Source organism: Cydia fagiglandana, chromosome 20 (genome assembly GCF_963556715.1).
Source record: "Cydia fagiglandana chromosome 20, ilCydFagi1.1, whole genome shotgun sequence".
In the NCBI taxonomy this organism is placed as follows: domain Eukaryota; kingdom Metazoa; phylum Arthropoda; class Insecta; order Lepidoptera; family Tortricidae; genus Cydia; species Cydia fagiglandana.
This window is the reverse complement of record NC_085951.1, coordinates 2487450-2503562: the sequence shown is the minus strand read 5'-3', so window position 1 is coordinate 2503562 and position 16113 is coordinate 2487450. Positions and strand designations below refer to the sequence as shown.

Sequence of the window (16113 nt, the reverse complement as noted above, 5' to 3'; positions counted from 1 at the left end):
AAGAGCGTGTTTAGGTTTTGTGAATGATAAAAACGCCGAGTTGTAGGTGATAAAAATTTATTGAATTAAATACTGACATTTTAATAATTCTAATATCAAAACTCTGAATCTACTCTCATCTGAGACACTTTACGTAATCTAATATTTAGAGTTTATTTTGCCGTGTAGAAAAATCAATTATTCTCCTTTACTCTGCCTGAATGGATGACGTTTCCTGTAAAAAAAAAGTAATTAGTAAAACGTGGTACAGATCTATAAATAATTGTTTTCCATCGCACTTTCTCGGAAACGTTCGTATTTGTCATGCTACCTAATTCAGTCAATCTCACTAGGTACTTATGCTGCCCTCTAGAGTTTACTTTTGTGTTATATCACAGAGTAAATAATAGTTACTACTGTACAGAAAGGACACTTCCTACAAAATTGAAAAGTGAACAGTAGGTACATGATGACCGATATTTCCAATAAAACGGAGTGCAGACGCAAGAATACCAATTTGTGACGCCAGTATTTTCGTGTTGGAGCATTTTTTCAATTTAGAGGGCTCTACCACAAATCTAAAATTACCATACCATAAATCTAAAATTGGAGATTAAACTGGAAATTGGCGCCAATTTCATTTCTGATTAAATCGGTCGATTTGATCACCTCGTCTGGAATCCACTATAGGAAAATAAAGTATACTTACGCGGGGTTGGTTAGCGTGTATATCCCGAACTTGGTGTTGATGGCCTCGAGATGGAAGATGGTCTCCACGTAATCCCGGTCGGCGGGAACAGCGAGGGTCTCGAAGATCAAGTTCATTATGTAGTCTTCCACGCAGCTAAGACAGGGAAGTTGGTTAAATAAGGATAGGGACAGGCCAAATTGGGAAACAGATTTCGATGTAATATATAAAGGAGCATTCCACGGCCTGTCCCGTACAAACTCATTTTATTTCCTGTGTTGCGACTTTTTTTTCGGCATTTAAAGCAGGCGATTATTTTTCTATGCATATCTTTGACCAATTGTCATAGAAAAGGAAACTCTTATACCTGCTAATCTTCAGAAAATTCACGTTTGTACGGGACAAACGGTAGACAATGACATGGAATGCTCCTAAAGCTTAACTTGAACTCCTTGTTAAGAGGCTGGCCAGATATATCACTAAAGAGACGAGTGGAAGAAGAGGGGGAGGCCATTGCCTAGCAGTGGGACACAGTAGGCCCTGAATGCCTAATAATGAAAATGAAATGTAAATATTAGAAAATATATATAAAGCTTATCTTTTCATATGCTAGAATGTGGGTGTGGATCCGTGTCGTAGGACTTGTAACGTAAAGCGTCCTTCTTTAAACGTATAAAAATTTATCAAAATTGTTTTCTTTTGTAATGCAAAAGAATTCTTGGCGTTCCGTGGAGCACTAAACTGATGGTGTGTTTGGAAATGGAGTGAGGTTAATAGGCTGCCGGCTTATGGCACTCTAGGACTAACTATATATATAATAACTCTCCAGGACTGAAGAAAGTGGAAAAATATGCTTTAGGCCATAATGTCTACATCCCAACGCCACAATGGAGGATATTGGCTGTAAAGAAGATGAAGAAAACTTACTAAGCGCACGGCTGGTATGGCACTAGTTTCTCAATCCTGTTAGGATGCAGAGCCACGACGTAGGGATCTGCCACTAGTTTGACGCTGGCCGGCTGCTCCGCTTTACGCCCTTTCCCGCCGGCACCGGGAGTCGGGGTCGGGGCTGGTGGCTGAAACACATTGCAACTGGTACAGAGTTGCATTAGACTTAGGTATAGTTCGTTTTTTGAGCATTAGAAAAAAGGTACACAATCTTGACGTGTCTTTTTATAAAAAAGCGGCCAAGTGCGAGTCGGACTCGCCCATGAAGGGTTCCGCAGCAGCAAGTAACATAAGAAAATTGCGGTTTACGATTTATGACGATTAAAAAAAACTACTTACTAGATCTCGTTCAAACCAATTTTCGGTGGAAGTTAAAATATTTATTGGTAACATCGATGTCCATGTTAAGAGAATAAGAGCGTGTCTAGATAATTTTGAAGACCTCGCCCACTTCTGCTGCTGACTATATAGACCACGTATAGACATAGGTAAGGTAGTATTATACACACACGAAATCGCGGGATGATGAAAAAAAAAACAGACCTTGACGGCACCGTAGCAAACTTCGATGAGGCTCTTGACTTCAGCCTCTAGGATCCGCAGGAACTTTGTGACGTTCCACTTGGTGATCTCCCGGTGGTTGCCGAGCAGCGACAAGAGGGGCGTGGTGTCGCATTTCGCCAGTCTGCAAATATTCAGGTATAGCGTGTGACAGAGACAGCAGCAGTTAGAAGGAGATGGCACGCCAACAGGACGCAAATTTTAGAGACAATTTAAGTAGACACCGGCTCGCATATTAAAAGACTAAGCCGCGGGTCAACTTATAGTGGTCGCGCGCCGCCATTTTGTTGTATCGCGCAGACGCTGAGGGCGCTGCGCGCGAGTTCAGTTCGGTAGCCGGCTTGTCTTGTTGTATCGTGTGCGCGTATCCGACCCTACGACCGATCATAGCTCTGTTCAATTGTAATAGTTTTAGTATTTTAAATTATACTGGACTGTTGTGTATCGTCATCCGTGTACTGTAACTACTGTATTAACTTCAGTGCCGACTATTACTATACCTATGCCCGCTATACACGTCTTTAAATTATTTGATATTGCGAATTCTATAGTTATTCTAGTTCGTTGCACATACTTGACAGTCTTGACACACTTCACTAAGTCGTCGATGCCTTTCAGCACCTTGATTATGGTTTAGTCAGCGGCTGCATCCAAATCCCGCTTTTCCTACACCTTGGTTCTCTGCTGCTGCCTCATGCTGACCAGACGTTTCGTTTGCATCTCGTCTCGAGCCTCATCGATTCTGCTGATCCCAAATACCTGACTAATCTTTCCCGGATCACACAACTACACACCCAGAAACAACGCGTATACCGATAGCGCCGAGTTTCTGGCAAGAAAACACTTTATAGGGTGGAGGGGTTTAGACCGTAGGCGGCTGGGAGAAAAATCTCCAACGCAGCCGAGTCGGGCATGCTGACGGATACCGGGCCGGCAATATCCAATGAGGATTACCTCCACTTTTGACAAAAAAAAATGTCCTTTGCCTATCAATAGCACCTTGACTGTACCCACATACCATCGCCCACACTATTAACGGACAGTTCGTAAACCTTATTACAAAAGGCATAAGGTCCACCGATGGACATAAGAGTGTTGTTGTTTGTACCTGACTAAGTCGTCGATGCCTTTCATCACCTTGATGATGGTGTTTTCCGCAGCTACGTCCAGGTCTCGCTTTTCTTGGACCTTGGCTCTCTGCTGGTCTAACGCTAGTCTCATGCTGACCAGACGTTTGGTTTGCATCTCCTCCCGAGCCTCGTTGATGTCGCGCTGGTCCACTGGTAATACAGTCATTATATGTTTTGAGACAAACAAATTAATATAGTTTTCAAACCTGTGTGACGTGATACGTCTAGGTGTACTGTTTAAAATTCACCACTCTCCCCCCCCCCCTCCACCTGACGCTCGACCCCCCCTCAAATGAAAAATGAAATCCTTGAAATGTGTCCCCGTTGGTAGTTTTTTGGCATTCTCACGAAAACTATAATAGATATCAAAAAAGTGTCAAGGACAGAATTAATCCTCATTAAATTTAGAACAAAAATGGTCTTATGTGTTTTATTATAAGTTGGACGGTATTCAAGCTATAAGTACTTGTATAACCTTAAAATAACAAAATAACCATACTAGTATGACGAAATGCAGAATATCTTCAAAACGGCTAGACCGATTTTAATAAAATATACCTAAAAAATCACCGCAGTGAAGCCAGCTATCAAACAAAAGAAACTACATCAAAATCGGTTCATCCGTTTCGGCGTTACGAAGTCACAGGTAAACACAGAAATACAATTTTTTTTCAACTGCACCCAATAATTTTGTAAACCGATTAATTTTGACCAATTATTTTAATGAGATCATGTCCCTTGAAGTTTTAGCTTTACGAAAAGTTAAAAAACATGGAAAACGGCCCAGTATTTTTCAAATTATCGGCATTTTCCCGATTTGTGAGTGGTTTCGTGTTATCACGCGCACGAGTTGCCCTTGACCCCTATAAAACGGGGGGTAGGGGAGGGGTTGTTATCAGTCACTTATCAGAAGTTGACCGGTACACATATCCGCATATTTTCCCGTAAAGAAGACCTGTGAAAAATGGAAACCACTGAAGCTGAAGTCCGCCAAGTCGTCCAGCTCAGCTCCTGCAAGAGGGGCGTAGCCAACGTTCAGTAGCTGCCACGCTGAATTTAAGTCAATCTACAGTTTGCAGAGTTTACCAGAGGTTCCAACGGACTGGATCCTTTACTTCAAGACCAAGAAGCGGCCGCAAAAAGTGTACATCAGAGAGGGACGACCGCTTCATTGTCACAACATCTCTCCGAGATCGACACCTGACAAGCGTTGCCATCCAGCAGCGTCTGCGTGAGATACGAGGAGTGGCTGCCAGTGAGTGGACAATAAGAAGAAGACTTAAGAAAGCGAACTTGACATCCAGGAGGCCTGCAACGGGGCCCAGATTGCTGGCGCGACACCGTACAGCCCGAAGAGAGTTTGCAGAAAATCATATGGACTGGACCATTGAGCAATGGACCGCAGTTCTCTTCTCGGACGTGTGCAGAATATGCTTGAATGGATGTGACCGAAGAGGAAGAGTCTACAGAAGGCCAGAAGAACGGTTCGCCCAATGTTGCTTCTCCGAAAGTCGCGCCACGGCCCCCGCCAGGCACGAAAACCAGCTCTGTTCGCGCGTCGTAGGAAACGTCGTCCCAGAACATCACGGATCCACCGCCATAGGCGACCCTTTCGGAGTAGCAACATTGGGCGAACCGTTCTTCTGGCCTTCTGTAGACTCTTCCTCTTCGGTCACATCCATTCAAGCATATTCTGCACACGTCCGAGAAGAGAACTGCGGTCCATTGCTCAATGGTCCAGTCCATATGATTTTCTGCAAACTCTCTTCGGGCTGTACGGTGTCGCGCCAGCAATCTGGGCCCCGTTGCAGGCCTCCTGGATGTCAAGTTCGCTTTCTTAAGTCTTCTTCTTACTGTCCACTCACTGGCAGCCACTCCTCGTATCTCACGCAGACGCTGCTGGATGGCAACGCTTGTCAGGTGTCGATCTCGGAGAGATGTTGTGACAATGAAGCGGTCGTCCCTCTCTGATGTACACTTTTTGCGGCCGCTTCTTGGTCTTGAAGTAAAGGATCCAGTCCGTTGGAACCTCTGGTAAACTCTGCAAACTGTAGATTGACTTAAATTCAGCGTGGCAGCTACTGAACGTTGGCTACGCCCCTCTTGCAGGAGCTGAGCTGGACGACTTGGCGGACTTCAGCTTCAGTGGTTTCCATTTTTCACAGGTCTTCTTTACGGGAAAATATGCGGATATGTGTACCGGTCAACTTCTGATAAGTGACTGATAACAACCCCTCCCCTACCCCCCGTTTTATAGGGGTCAAGGGCAACTCGTGCGCGTGATAACACGAAACCACTCACAAATCGGGAAAATGCCGATAATTTGAAAAATACTGGGCCGTTTTCCATGTTTTTTAACTTTTCGTAAAGCTAAAACTTCAAGGGACATGATCTCATTAAAATAATTGATCAAAATTAATCGGTTTACAAAATTATTGGGTGCAGTTGAAAAAAATTTGTATTTCTGTGTTTACCTGTGACTTCGTAACGCCGAAACGGATGAACCGATTTTGATGTAGTTTCTTTTGTTTGATAGCTGGCTTCACTGCGGTGATTTTTTAGGTATATTTTATTAAAATCGGTCTAGCCGTTTTGAAGATATTCTGCATTTCGTCATACTAGTATGGTTATTTTGTTATTTTAAGGTTATACAAGTACTTATAGCTTGAATACCGTCCAACTTATAATAAAACACATAAGACCATTTTTGTTCTAAATTTAATGAGGATTAATTCTGTCCTTGACACTTTTTTGATATCTATTATAGTTTTCGTGAGAATGCCAAAAAACTACCAACGGGGACACATTTCAAGGTGAGAGGGGGTCGAGCGTCAGGTGGAGGGGGGGGGAGAGTGGTGAATTTTAAACAGTACACCTAGATGTATCACGTCACACAGGTTTGAAAACTATATTAATTTGTTTCATTTTCCCATACATTGATTACATAGAATGACTCAATTATGGGTAAAAATATGTCATATCATAAGTAAAGAAAAACGGAAAAATGCGAGTCGGACTTGACCACCGAGGGTTCCGTACTTTTTAGTATTAGGGGTCATCCATTAATTGTCACACGAATTTCTATTTCTATTTTGACCCCTCCCCCCCTCCTTGTCACACTTGGTCACATTTGGCAAACCCCTCCCCCCTAGTGTGACGTCACATTTTTTTCTACGAAATCGCCAAATCGAATAAAGTAAGTACCTAAGTATTATAAATATTTTATCAAAATATTTTTGACGATATAAATATTAGTAATTTTATAACCCAAAACTGCTTAGGAAAGAAAATTAAACGAATAAAAACGATCATCGTATTAAAAACTTGTTATTTAAATGTACAGCGAATAAAATAATTTAAATAAATTTTTGGTTACTGATGAAGTTAAAGTGACGTCACAAAGTTTGTGTCGCCCCCCTCCCCCATGTCACAATATGTCACATTTTCTTGACCCCCTCCCTCCCCCTAAACGTGTGATGTAATTAATGGATGACCCCTTAGTTGTTATAGCGGCAACAGAAATACAACTGTGAAAATTTCAACTGTCTATCATGAGATACAGAATGGTGACAGACAGACGGACAGACGGACAGTGGAGTCTTAGTAATAAGGTCTGTTTTTACCCTTCGGGTACAGAACAGCTATATCCGAGTATAATAAATACAGTAGGAGTCTCACATATGAGCTGCCTCGCCCTGGTCAGCTCTCGCCGCAGGAAGATGGACTCCTGCAGCACTTCGCACAGCAGCACGAAGCAGCAGAAAGAACTAGCAGCAGTTCTGCATCTAATTCGCTACGAAGTTGTTCACGACGCTGAGCAAACAGCTAAATTAAATATAGGAGTCTCACATATGATCTGCCTCGCCCTGGTCAGCTCTCGCCGGAGGAAGATTGACTCCTGCAGCACCTCACACAGCAGCACGAAGCAGCAGAAAGAACTAGAAGCAGCAGTTCTGCATCTAATTCGCTACGAAGTTGTTCACGACGCTGAGCAAACAGCTAAATATAAATACAGGAGTCTCACATATGAGCTGCCTCGCCCTGGTCAGCTCTCGCCGGAGGAAGATTGACTCCTGCAGCACCTCGCACAGCAGCACGAAGCAGCAGAAAGAACTAGAAGCAGCAGTTCCGCGTCTAATTCGCTACGAAGTTGTTCACGACGCTGAGCAAACAGCTAAATATAAATACAGGAGTCTCACATATGAGCTGCCTCGCCCTGGTCAGCTCTCGCCGGAGGAAGATGGACTCCTGCAGGACCTCGCACAGCAGCACGAAGCACTGGAAGTTCTGTATCTCGCGCTCCATGAAGTTGTTCACAACGCTGAGCACGCGGCTGGTGCCCGCATATTGCTGGAAGTCGATTTTTAGGTCTTCGTGCTGTCCATATTATACGACCAACTGTCCGAAAGCAACAAGCGACCAACAAGCGATGGATGTAAAACACTAACGGATCGATTGTAGATCTAAACTAAATTGGATCAAAGATCGACTGATCTTGATCCGTGGATGATAATTGATAGGATAGCTCAATTAAAAAATATATAGGAGACCGAGCTTTGCTCGGAAAACATTGGCAACGGCTGATACTTTGTCAGATAAAGGTTAGATGTATCATGAATTTAAAAAATAGTCAGCCGATTGTATCGCGATGGAAAGACCGTTAGTCGATGACATGAAAATGTAAAAAAAAAATTCAGGCATCTTTTTTTATTTTTTATCGACCAAACAAGAGACGAGTGGAAGAAGAGGGGGGAGGCCTTTGCCCGGCAGTGAGACACAGTGGGCTGTAAATGATAAATAATAATAATATTTTTTACATTTTTATGCGACCAGCTGACGTTCTTTCTGACGATTTTTTTAATTCACAATATCATCCAAACTATCATCTGACAAAGTAGCAAGGGAGGCCGTGACAAATTTTTTTTACGTATTTCGGTGGCTGCCATTCCTCAACCGACCAACGGAGCAGCAGCTGACGTCCACGAGGGTTCATCATACATAGCCGTTAACCAGTGTATGAATTTTCGCCCGGGAGGCGATTGGTCATGGAAATCTGTTCCCGGCTCGCGGTCGAAAATATGACTCTGACACTTTCGATGTGAGCATAGGGGCCGAAGGGGTAAAATTGGCCTAGAAGCAGCAGTAGCAGCATAAGTAGATGGTATACGTACAAAGATCTCATTCAGCAGCGCGTCGTGTCTCGCTATCTCGTTCTCACATCGCTGGATCTCCTCCTGCCTCTTCACTTCTTCCACTTCATCCGCTTCGCAAATCCTTCGGGAGCCCTTAACGCGCAAGAACTCCTCCAGTTTAGCTAGGTGGTTGATCTCGCCTTCGTACGATTGCATTTCCTGTAACAGAGAGTTAATAATATATATTTATAACTTTACTAATGTATATTTTAAGCGAAAAATCGCCAGAATTTGTGTTCTGTCCCACACATAATAGTGCAGTCTGTGTCAAATTATGCTATTTTGGTAGGTATTAAGAGGTAATAGGGTAGGTATTTGCTGAGAGGGTCGAATGGATTTACCCGTGTTTGAAATTAAGCGACACAATTATGATTACAGTAGTAGAGGAGTTGGAGGACTTAATAACCTATCCTCTAGCCTCTCAGAGACCTTTAAAAAGGTCTCTTATTCTACTTTAATTCCCTATTTTGACAAATAAGTATTGCATTTGTCTTGGCAAGTTTGACCCATCTGGGTTTACCCGAGTTTGATGCTAAGCGACTCAATTCAAGATTCCAACCGCAATATCCCTGTTCAACTGGAACAGCCCCTTCCACTTCAAAGCCTCCAGCTTCCTGATGCACTCGTCCCTGTCCCCGAAGGCGGTGGCAGCGATCTCAAAGATGTCCATGAGATACTCCTTACCCTTCACCAGCTTGCCGATGGTACGGTTCCATTGGATGTTGAAGCTGTTCCTGTAAATTGAAAATAATGGGATAGACTGATTGATTCGTCATAGCCGTAGAACCGAACCGTTAGAGTAGACGAGTTCTCGAGTGGAGACCGCGCATCGACAAACGTAGCGTAGGACGCCCTCGAAATAGATGGAGCGATCAACTTCCCAAGGCGGCTGGAAAGAGCTGGATCAGAGTTGCCGCAAATCGGGCTCAATGGCGTGCAATAGGAGAGGCCTATGTCCAGCAGTGGACGAGAGTAGGCTGATGATGATGATGATGATTGATTCGTGAATTTCTGAAAGGCGGTAGGTCATCAATCATCATCAATTGATGCGGAAAAGCCTGCCGGTTTGATAAGGTCCAGCCGATAAATACTCCAAAGTTGCATTTTTGATAATTGCCAGTCTAAGGAGAATTATGAAGGCATTAGTTACCTCTCAACCATCAGTCGGTGAATCTCTTCCCGAACGAGCTTGTTGTCCGTGTTGACGACACAAAATCGCTTGGTGGCTAAGTCCAGTCGGTTCTCCATGCGCCGGAGACGGGCGGCTGCGTACTCAATCATTGCCAGCTCCTACAAGGTTAATAAATAATGAACACGTAGAATAACAAAAATGTTCACTTCTATTTCCGAAAGTTAAGGATACAGCAGCGTACGTTTTGGCAAAATCGTTCCCGAATTAAAGGGCATAACAAAATAAATCATCATTATTACCTATTCTTAAGAGCCTACTAGCAGGCCTATGGAACTCTCCGCGCGAGCTCGGTTTAATACCTACGAATCCGCTCCCGTTCACGGTAGAAAAGCAAGCCAGTTGGTTGCCACACGCGCTCACGTACGCACGTCACCGCGCGCCGCACCGCACTGTAATTTTTTACGATAGTTACAAGCTACGTAGTAGGTACCTACCTACTATTGAATTTCTTTAATTAAACATGTAATGTTTATTATGCATGACAAATGTATAGTTTTAGATATCTATCTATTTGAAATGGGTAGCATATTTTTAATTTATTTTGGTAAATGTTTAGTTTAACGACAGTAAGTTAACTTTACACCGGAAAGTGCCTACTTACTCATTTTTGCTCTGGTTAACTTATAATTAATTACTTGTATTCATGGGGTTTATATTATTTTTCTTTATTGTGTAACATTAATCTCTATCTGGTTTTAAATTACACGAAGCTTTAAAATAATTCTTGCTGGGATTATTGCGCGGTTTATAAAACGGCGTAAACACTGCGGTTACTGCAGGGACATATGACCTTTTAAAATGACTATTTCGCAAACACGCATAATCGGAATATTAGGTATAATTTAAGATTTAGCTTTCCTTTTATTTCACTCCGCTGTTTAAGTAGGTATTTATTTATCATTTCTAAGCGTCAGCAACCCTAGCGTTGTGCCGGTGCGCGCGGTGCGGGGAGCGGCGCGTTGAAGGTCACTCCATTGTATTTTTGTGTAGGTATCAAAACGGTAGGTATTTGCGTTTTGTTTGAGAGAAAAGTATCTGTTCGTAAGAACTATTATATAATCTGTGCTACTAGGTCTTGTCGGTGGAGTAATCGCCATTCCGTTTTTCTCTCTGCCACTGTTTTGAGCACCTGATACGTCACTACGTTGATTTTCTCTTTGGCCTGGTCAATATATGCCCGTCTCATCTCACCAAATTTAATACTTACCGTAATCAAAATAAATATATATTTAGAAATTAAACCTGCTATATTTATTTTGATTATGTTTTGTACCTATAACAAACCAAGAGATATTTCACCATTTTGTAGCGAAGAGTGAAGAAATCTATACATATAATAAAGCTGAAGACGGTCGAAAGTCTGTACATGGAAGATATTTGAAAAAAAGTTGGCTGGGGATACTTAGAATCGATAACAGAACACGTTCCAACAGTTTTTAGAATTTTTGTCTGTTTATCTGTTTATCTGTTTATCTGTTTGTCTGTTTATTTGAACGCGCATCACGTGAAAACGGCTGAACGGATTTTGATGAAAACTTTACTAATCTGTCGAGAAAATCCCCGGTCAGGTTATAGGCTATAAAAATTCAACCCCTAAAAGGGGGGGTAGCCACAACTCTCGATTGACTTAAGTTTGCCCCTGAATCTTATGGCGCTACTTAGGAAAGAGGGGCAAACTCTTTTCAACTATTGCTCAATAGTTGTGCTACAACTATTGAGTATCCTGGTAAACTAACAGATGTCGCTGAATTTAATACGTTGTGACATGAATAAGCCACCGAGGAAAGATTTTGCCAAATTAACTCTTAAGTTTCGAAAGGGGGTACGGATATATCAACAAAAATAATTGAATAATTATGTTGATTTAATAAATTAATAATACAACAAAATTAAACGACAGTAAATTAATTGCCCCTCATTGCACAGTGCCATCTTTTGGGGAACTGAGTAAACATTAAGTAATCAAGAAAACTAAAAATGAGTTTACATAGTTACGTAGAGGTAAAATAAACACACATATCAACACGCGTATAATTATATAGTTATTTAAAATTATTAATTTTCTCCATCATGAATTAAACCTAATCGTAATTATATCGCACCCATATCAAATCTATATTCATACGTATCGCCTACTTTAAGCACTTATATAATAATAATGACCACGAAGGTGGGTACTTTGAAAAAAAAAAACATTTACCTCTGTCATTTGCAGTGCCGGATTAACCCTTTTAAGCAAAATAAGCACTTGCTTAGGGCACCACAACCGTAGGCAAAAAAAGCGCAGGCTGCATCAGCACTGCAGTCGTCGTGGAGTAGGTACCTACATGAAACTTATACGTGTTCATACAAGTACCCATCTAATAACGAAGGGCCGTAGGGATCAAGTAAGAGAGTGAGGGTACGTAAGAACATCTCCAACGTAGGCTTTCGATTTGACCTTACGCGGAGGCCCTTAAAGTCATGGAAAAAAATCTTGCTTTCGGGCTTGCGGCCAGCCGATTTTTTCGACATAGGTTACCGATTTTATAGCGAATTTTGCTCTCTTGCACGCCAGATTTGTCGGCCAAGCCGAGTTGCTCCTTAGCCGCGATCCTGAGACCTAACTGTCAAAGTGTTATAAGGGGCCCCGTGAAAGCCGAAAACTAAAAGCATCCTATGAAGTAGCGCTTTCGAGTGAAGCCAAAGAGCGAGCAGTAGAAGAGTCGTGATTACATGCATAGATTCGATTTCAAGCCACTCTTTTGCAGTTCGGCGTAAGGTCTTACGCGAGGTCTTTTGCTTTATGGAAAAGTTGATCCTCTGCCCTAATTACACTTGGGCGTGGATCCAAATCCAAACTTTCCTCTTTCGCAGCTGGGCCTTCTGCCTTGCTCACACTTCGCCAATTCAATTCACTTGGTCAATTCCAAGCTCTGCTTTCTTGCATCTTTTCTGTATGAAAACAACCTCGCTGAGACCCTTAAATGTCGAGCCCTATGCGAAGCTAGGCTGATAGAAAACTGTCCCGTCCCTTCTCTGTATGAAATCCTGGATTTGCGCCTGGTTGGGACTAAAAGTAAAAAATAATGTACAACTGTCTATCAAATTGCGTTTTTTATATCGATAAATTTTCGCGCTCGCTTCGCTCGCGTTTACAATAACATTACAAGATATGATAAAAGTGACATTCGGGTGGCGACTGCAGCAGCATTACTCTGTTAAACGTTACTGCTGTAGCACTGTCGATTTTCGTGATAAAATGATGTGACTGATTTCCATACTAAAAGTAAAAATGTACAACTATCAATCAAATTACGTTTTTATATCGAAAAATTTTCGCGCACGCTTCGCTCGCGTTACCAATAACTTTCTAAGATATGGCGACTGCAGCAGCACCACTCTGTTGCAACGTTACTGCTGCAACACTGTCAATTTTCGTTATAAAATGATGTGACTGATTCCCATACTAAAAGTAAAAATGTACAACTATCTATCAAATTACGTTTATATATCGAAATATTTTCGCGCTCGCTTCGCTCGCATTTTCAATAACCTTCTAATGTATGGCGACTACAACAGCATTACTCTGTTGCAACGTTTCTACTGTAGTACTATCGATTTTCGTGATCAAATGATGTGACCGATTTCCATACTAAAATTAAAAATGTACAACTGTCTATCAAATTGCGTTTTTATATCGAAAATTATTCGCGCTCGCTTCGCTCGCGTTTTCAATAACTTTCTGATGTATGGCGACTGCAGCAGCATTACTCTGTTGCAACGTTACTGCTGCAGCACTGTCAATTTTCGAGATAAAATGATGTGACCGATTTCCATACTAAAAGTAAAAATTTACAACTATCTATCAAATTGCGTTTTTATATCGAAAAATTTTCGCGCTCGCTTCGCTCGCGTTTTCAATGACTTTATAATTATGGCTACTGCGGCAGCATTACTCTGTTGCAACGTTACTGCTGTAGTACTTACTGTTGATTTTCGTGATAAAATGATGTGACTGATTTCCATACTAAAAGTAAAAATGTACAAATGTCTATAAAATTGCGTTTTTATATCGCAAAACTATTGATTTTGGATTGTAGTTTTATTCAGTGGTACCTAATTGTAAAATACTGTATCTGGACTGCAGTCCTCTAGCATATCCATCTGTCAACTTTACTTCAAGTTCCGCCTCCAGGGGAGAGGGAGAGAAATTAGGATTAGAAATTAGCCGCTTACTGACAGATCGAATTCCACGCGGGCGGAGCCGCGGGCACAGCTAGTTACTAATAATTACTTACATCAGCTTCCGTAGGTACTTTCTTCATCAACTCTCGCATCTGTTTCGTGGCGAGGTAGTTGAGACAGTCCAGCTCGGTCTGCTGATTGCGCTCATCTCGCACTTCCAAGTCCAAATGGTCGTACTCCATAATCGATTCGCAAGTGCTCTTCTTCGCTACACGGTCGCGGAGGCCGTGTTGACCTTTTCTTGCCAGCTGTAATACAAGATGAATTAAATCAGCCGTTCCTTTTACACACGTACCATGGCTCACACTGTTAAGTGTTTACTGTGCATCGGTGGACCTTATGCCTTTTAAAATAAGGTCCTCCGATGTACAATTAGGAGTGTTGCTGTTTGTATCACAGCGTATTTCGAAAGCGTGCTTCTTTTTCGGAATGGTTTATCCAAAGCTGATAGATGCTCCTGTTTGCGATGCGATAGGTACTGCTCCCCTAGCGTGAATTAAATAGGTAAGTAGGATGTAAAGTGCAGTGCTAGGAGCGACTTTAGAAAGAAAGCGCTATTAGTTCAAGGATCTAAAGTGATAAGTAGGTATATATATATACTTACACTTAAGACTAAGAGTATTACGGATATAGAAAAAAAATGGTTTAATGTGTGAAGAATTTATCGAAAAAAATATTTCGTGTAAGCAGTTGTAACTCGCTATTTAATTATACTTTCTTCATATTCGTTATATTCACACATAGTCGCTCACACCGTTCATATTTTCTTGGTCTATCTGATCATCTGCATTCTACAGTAAGGGCAGTAAAAACTGGCAAGTCGAAGTCCTTTTACTTACGTTGATACATAGTAGGGTTTCTTGAAGCTCGTGAGCCAATATGCCGAGCTGCTTCTCTTGAGGAGCTAGCTGCGGTTCACCGCCGGCACGCTTCTCCACGCTGCACATCGGCGCGAGCTTCTTGTACTGAGGAAAGACGCATAGCAATCAACTATCAGGCAGTCTGTAAGATAAGATAAAAATGGTGTACGGCATACACCCATTTCATTCTCTTCGTTCTCACGCTCCGAAAGTTTATTCCAGAACCACAAGTTCACATACTTGTAGCAAGTTCATACAAGTAAGGTACCGAGGCAGGTTGAGTTTCCCTAAAAAAGTAGCCTATCTAGGACCCACGGCCTGACGACTCCAGGAGAGAAACCTCGGGTCACGAATGTTTATTTCAGGGACACAAGTTCTATTTTTTTTAAGATTTTTCTTTCTCATCCTTTTAGGAAAGTCCTTTCTGGAAAGTCACCTTGGCTGAAAATTTGTCGGCGACCGTGCGGTCACCCTTTTATTTCGAATGGAGACTTTTGTCGGACACTCCGCTATTTTGCTGCTAAAAGGGACAGAGAAAACTCCCTTTCTCTGTCGTATCGTGCAAAACCAATGAATTAGACCCTTTAGAGATTCTTGGTCTCAAAGACCTCTTTGCCACTGACGTACCTACCTACAGTTTTTTGCTTGTACGGTTTTCTGCAGGATCCAGTTTTCTGTAGTATGCGTGCAGTATCCCGCCAACAGAATTAATTCTCGTGTTAACGTTACTATACATATATTAGCACGTATACCACTAAAACGGTATCCTGCAGAAAACCGTACCCGCAAAAAACTGACCGTGAGTGGGAATGAGCTCTGAGACTCGAGGTAGGTCAACGAACATAGGAAACTTATAATAATTTGTACTTACGATGCGCTGCACATTGCTGAGCTCCGCTTCGGGGTCAATGGTCTTCTGTTCCACTTGCTGTGGCATTGTGATAAATATATAATCTCAAAATAATATGAACAGTGAAAAATATTCGTCTGAAAGAACGTAAATACAACACTGACAGAAGAATTTTTAGTTTGTCACTTTTGAAAAGCGTTTGAATCAGGTTTGAATGGTGCGATTTGCTTTTCGCCATGAGTTGACGCTTTTTAAAGAGTTTTCGTAAGTAAAAAGATCGTTCTGCATCTACATCGATGTTTATAAAATAAGAAAGAGTGTACTGGACGGGACCCGGACTGATTTTATTTATTTCGTCAGATTTTGATTAAATTTGGTAAGTTCTCCCCCTCTTTCTAGTTTTGTTCTACAGGATTTGCCTTAAATGACTAGGTAAGTAGCATCCGGGTCATTCAAAGAACAAGAATTTGACACTATTCTCAGAGG

General features: G+C 41.9%; 1 protein-coding gene across 1 annotated transcript; it reads right to left on the bottom strand.

The window, feature by feature from the left end:
- Positions 1–42: 42 nt before the first annotated feature.
- Positions 43–15786, bottom strand: LOC134674436 (outer dynein arm-docking complex subunit 1-like). The gene is made up of 12 exons (XM_063532507.1): positions 15649–15786; positions 14757–14882; positions 13971–14165; positions 9649–9788; positions 9058–9232; positions 8478–8657; positions 7506–7656; positions 3285–3456; positions 2159–2300; positions 1595–1743; positions 689–823; positions 43–214 (listed from the first exon to the last, which is right to left on the bottom strand). The coding sequence occupies exons 1-12, from the start codon at positions 15712–15714 to the stop codon at positions 178–180; spliced, it is 1668 nt and encodes a 555-aa protein (XP_063388577.1). The 5' UTR covers positions 15715–15786; the 3' UTR covers positions 43–177.
- Positions 15787–16113: the final 327 nt, after the last annotated feature.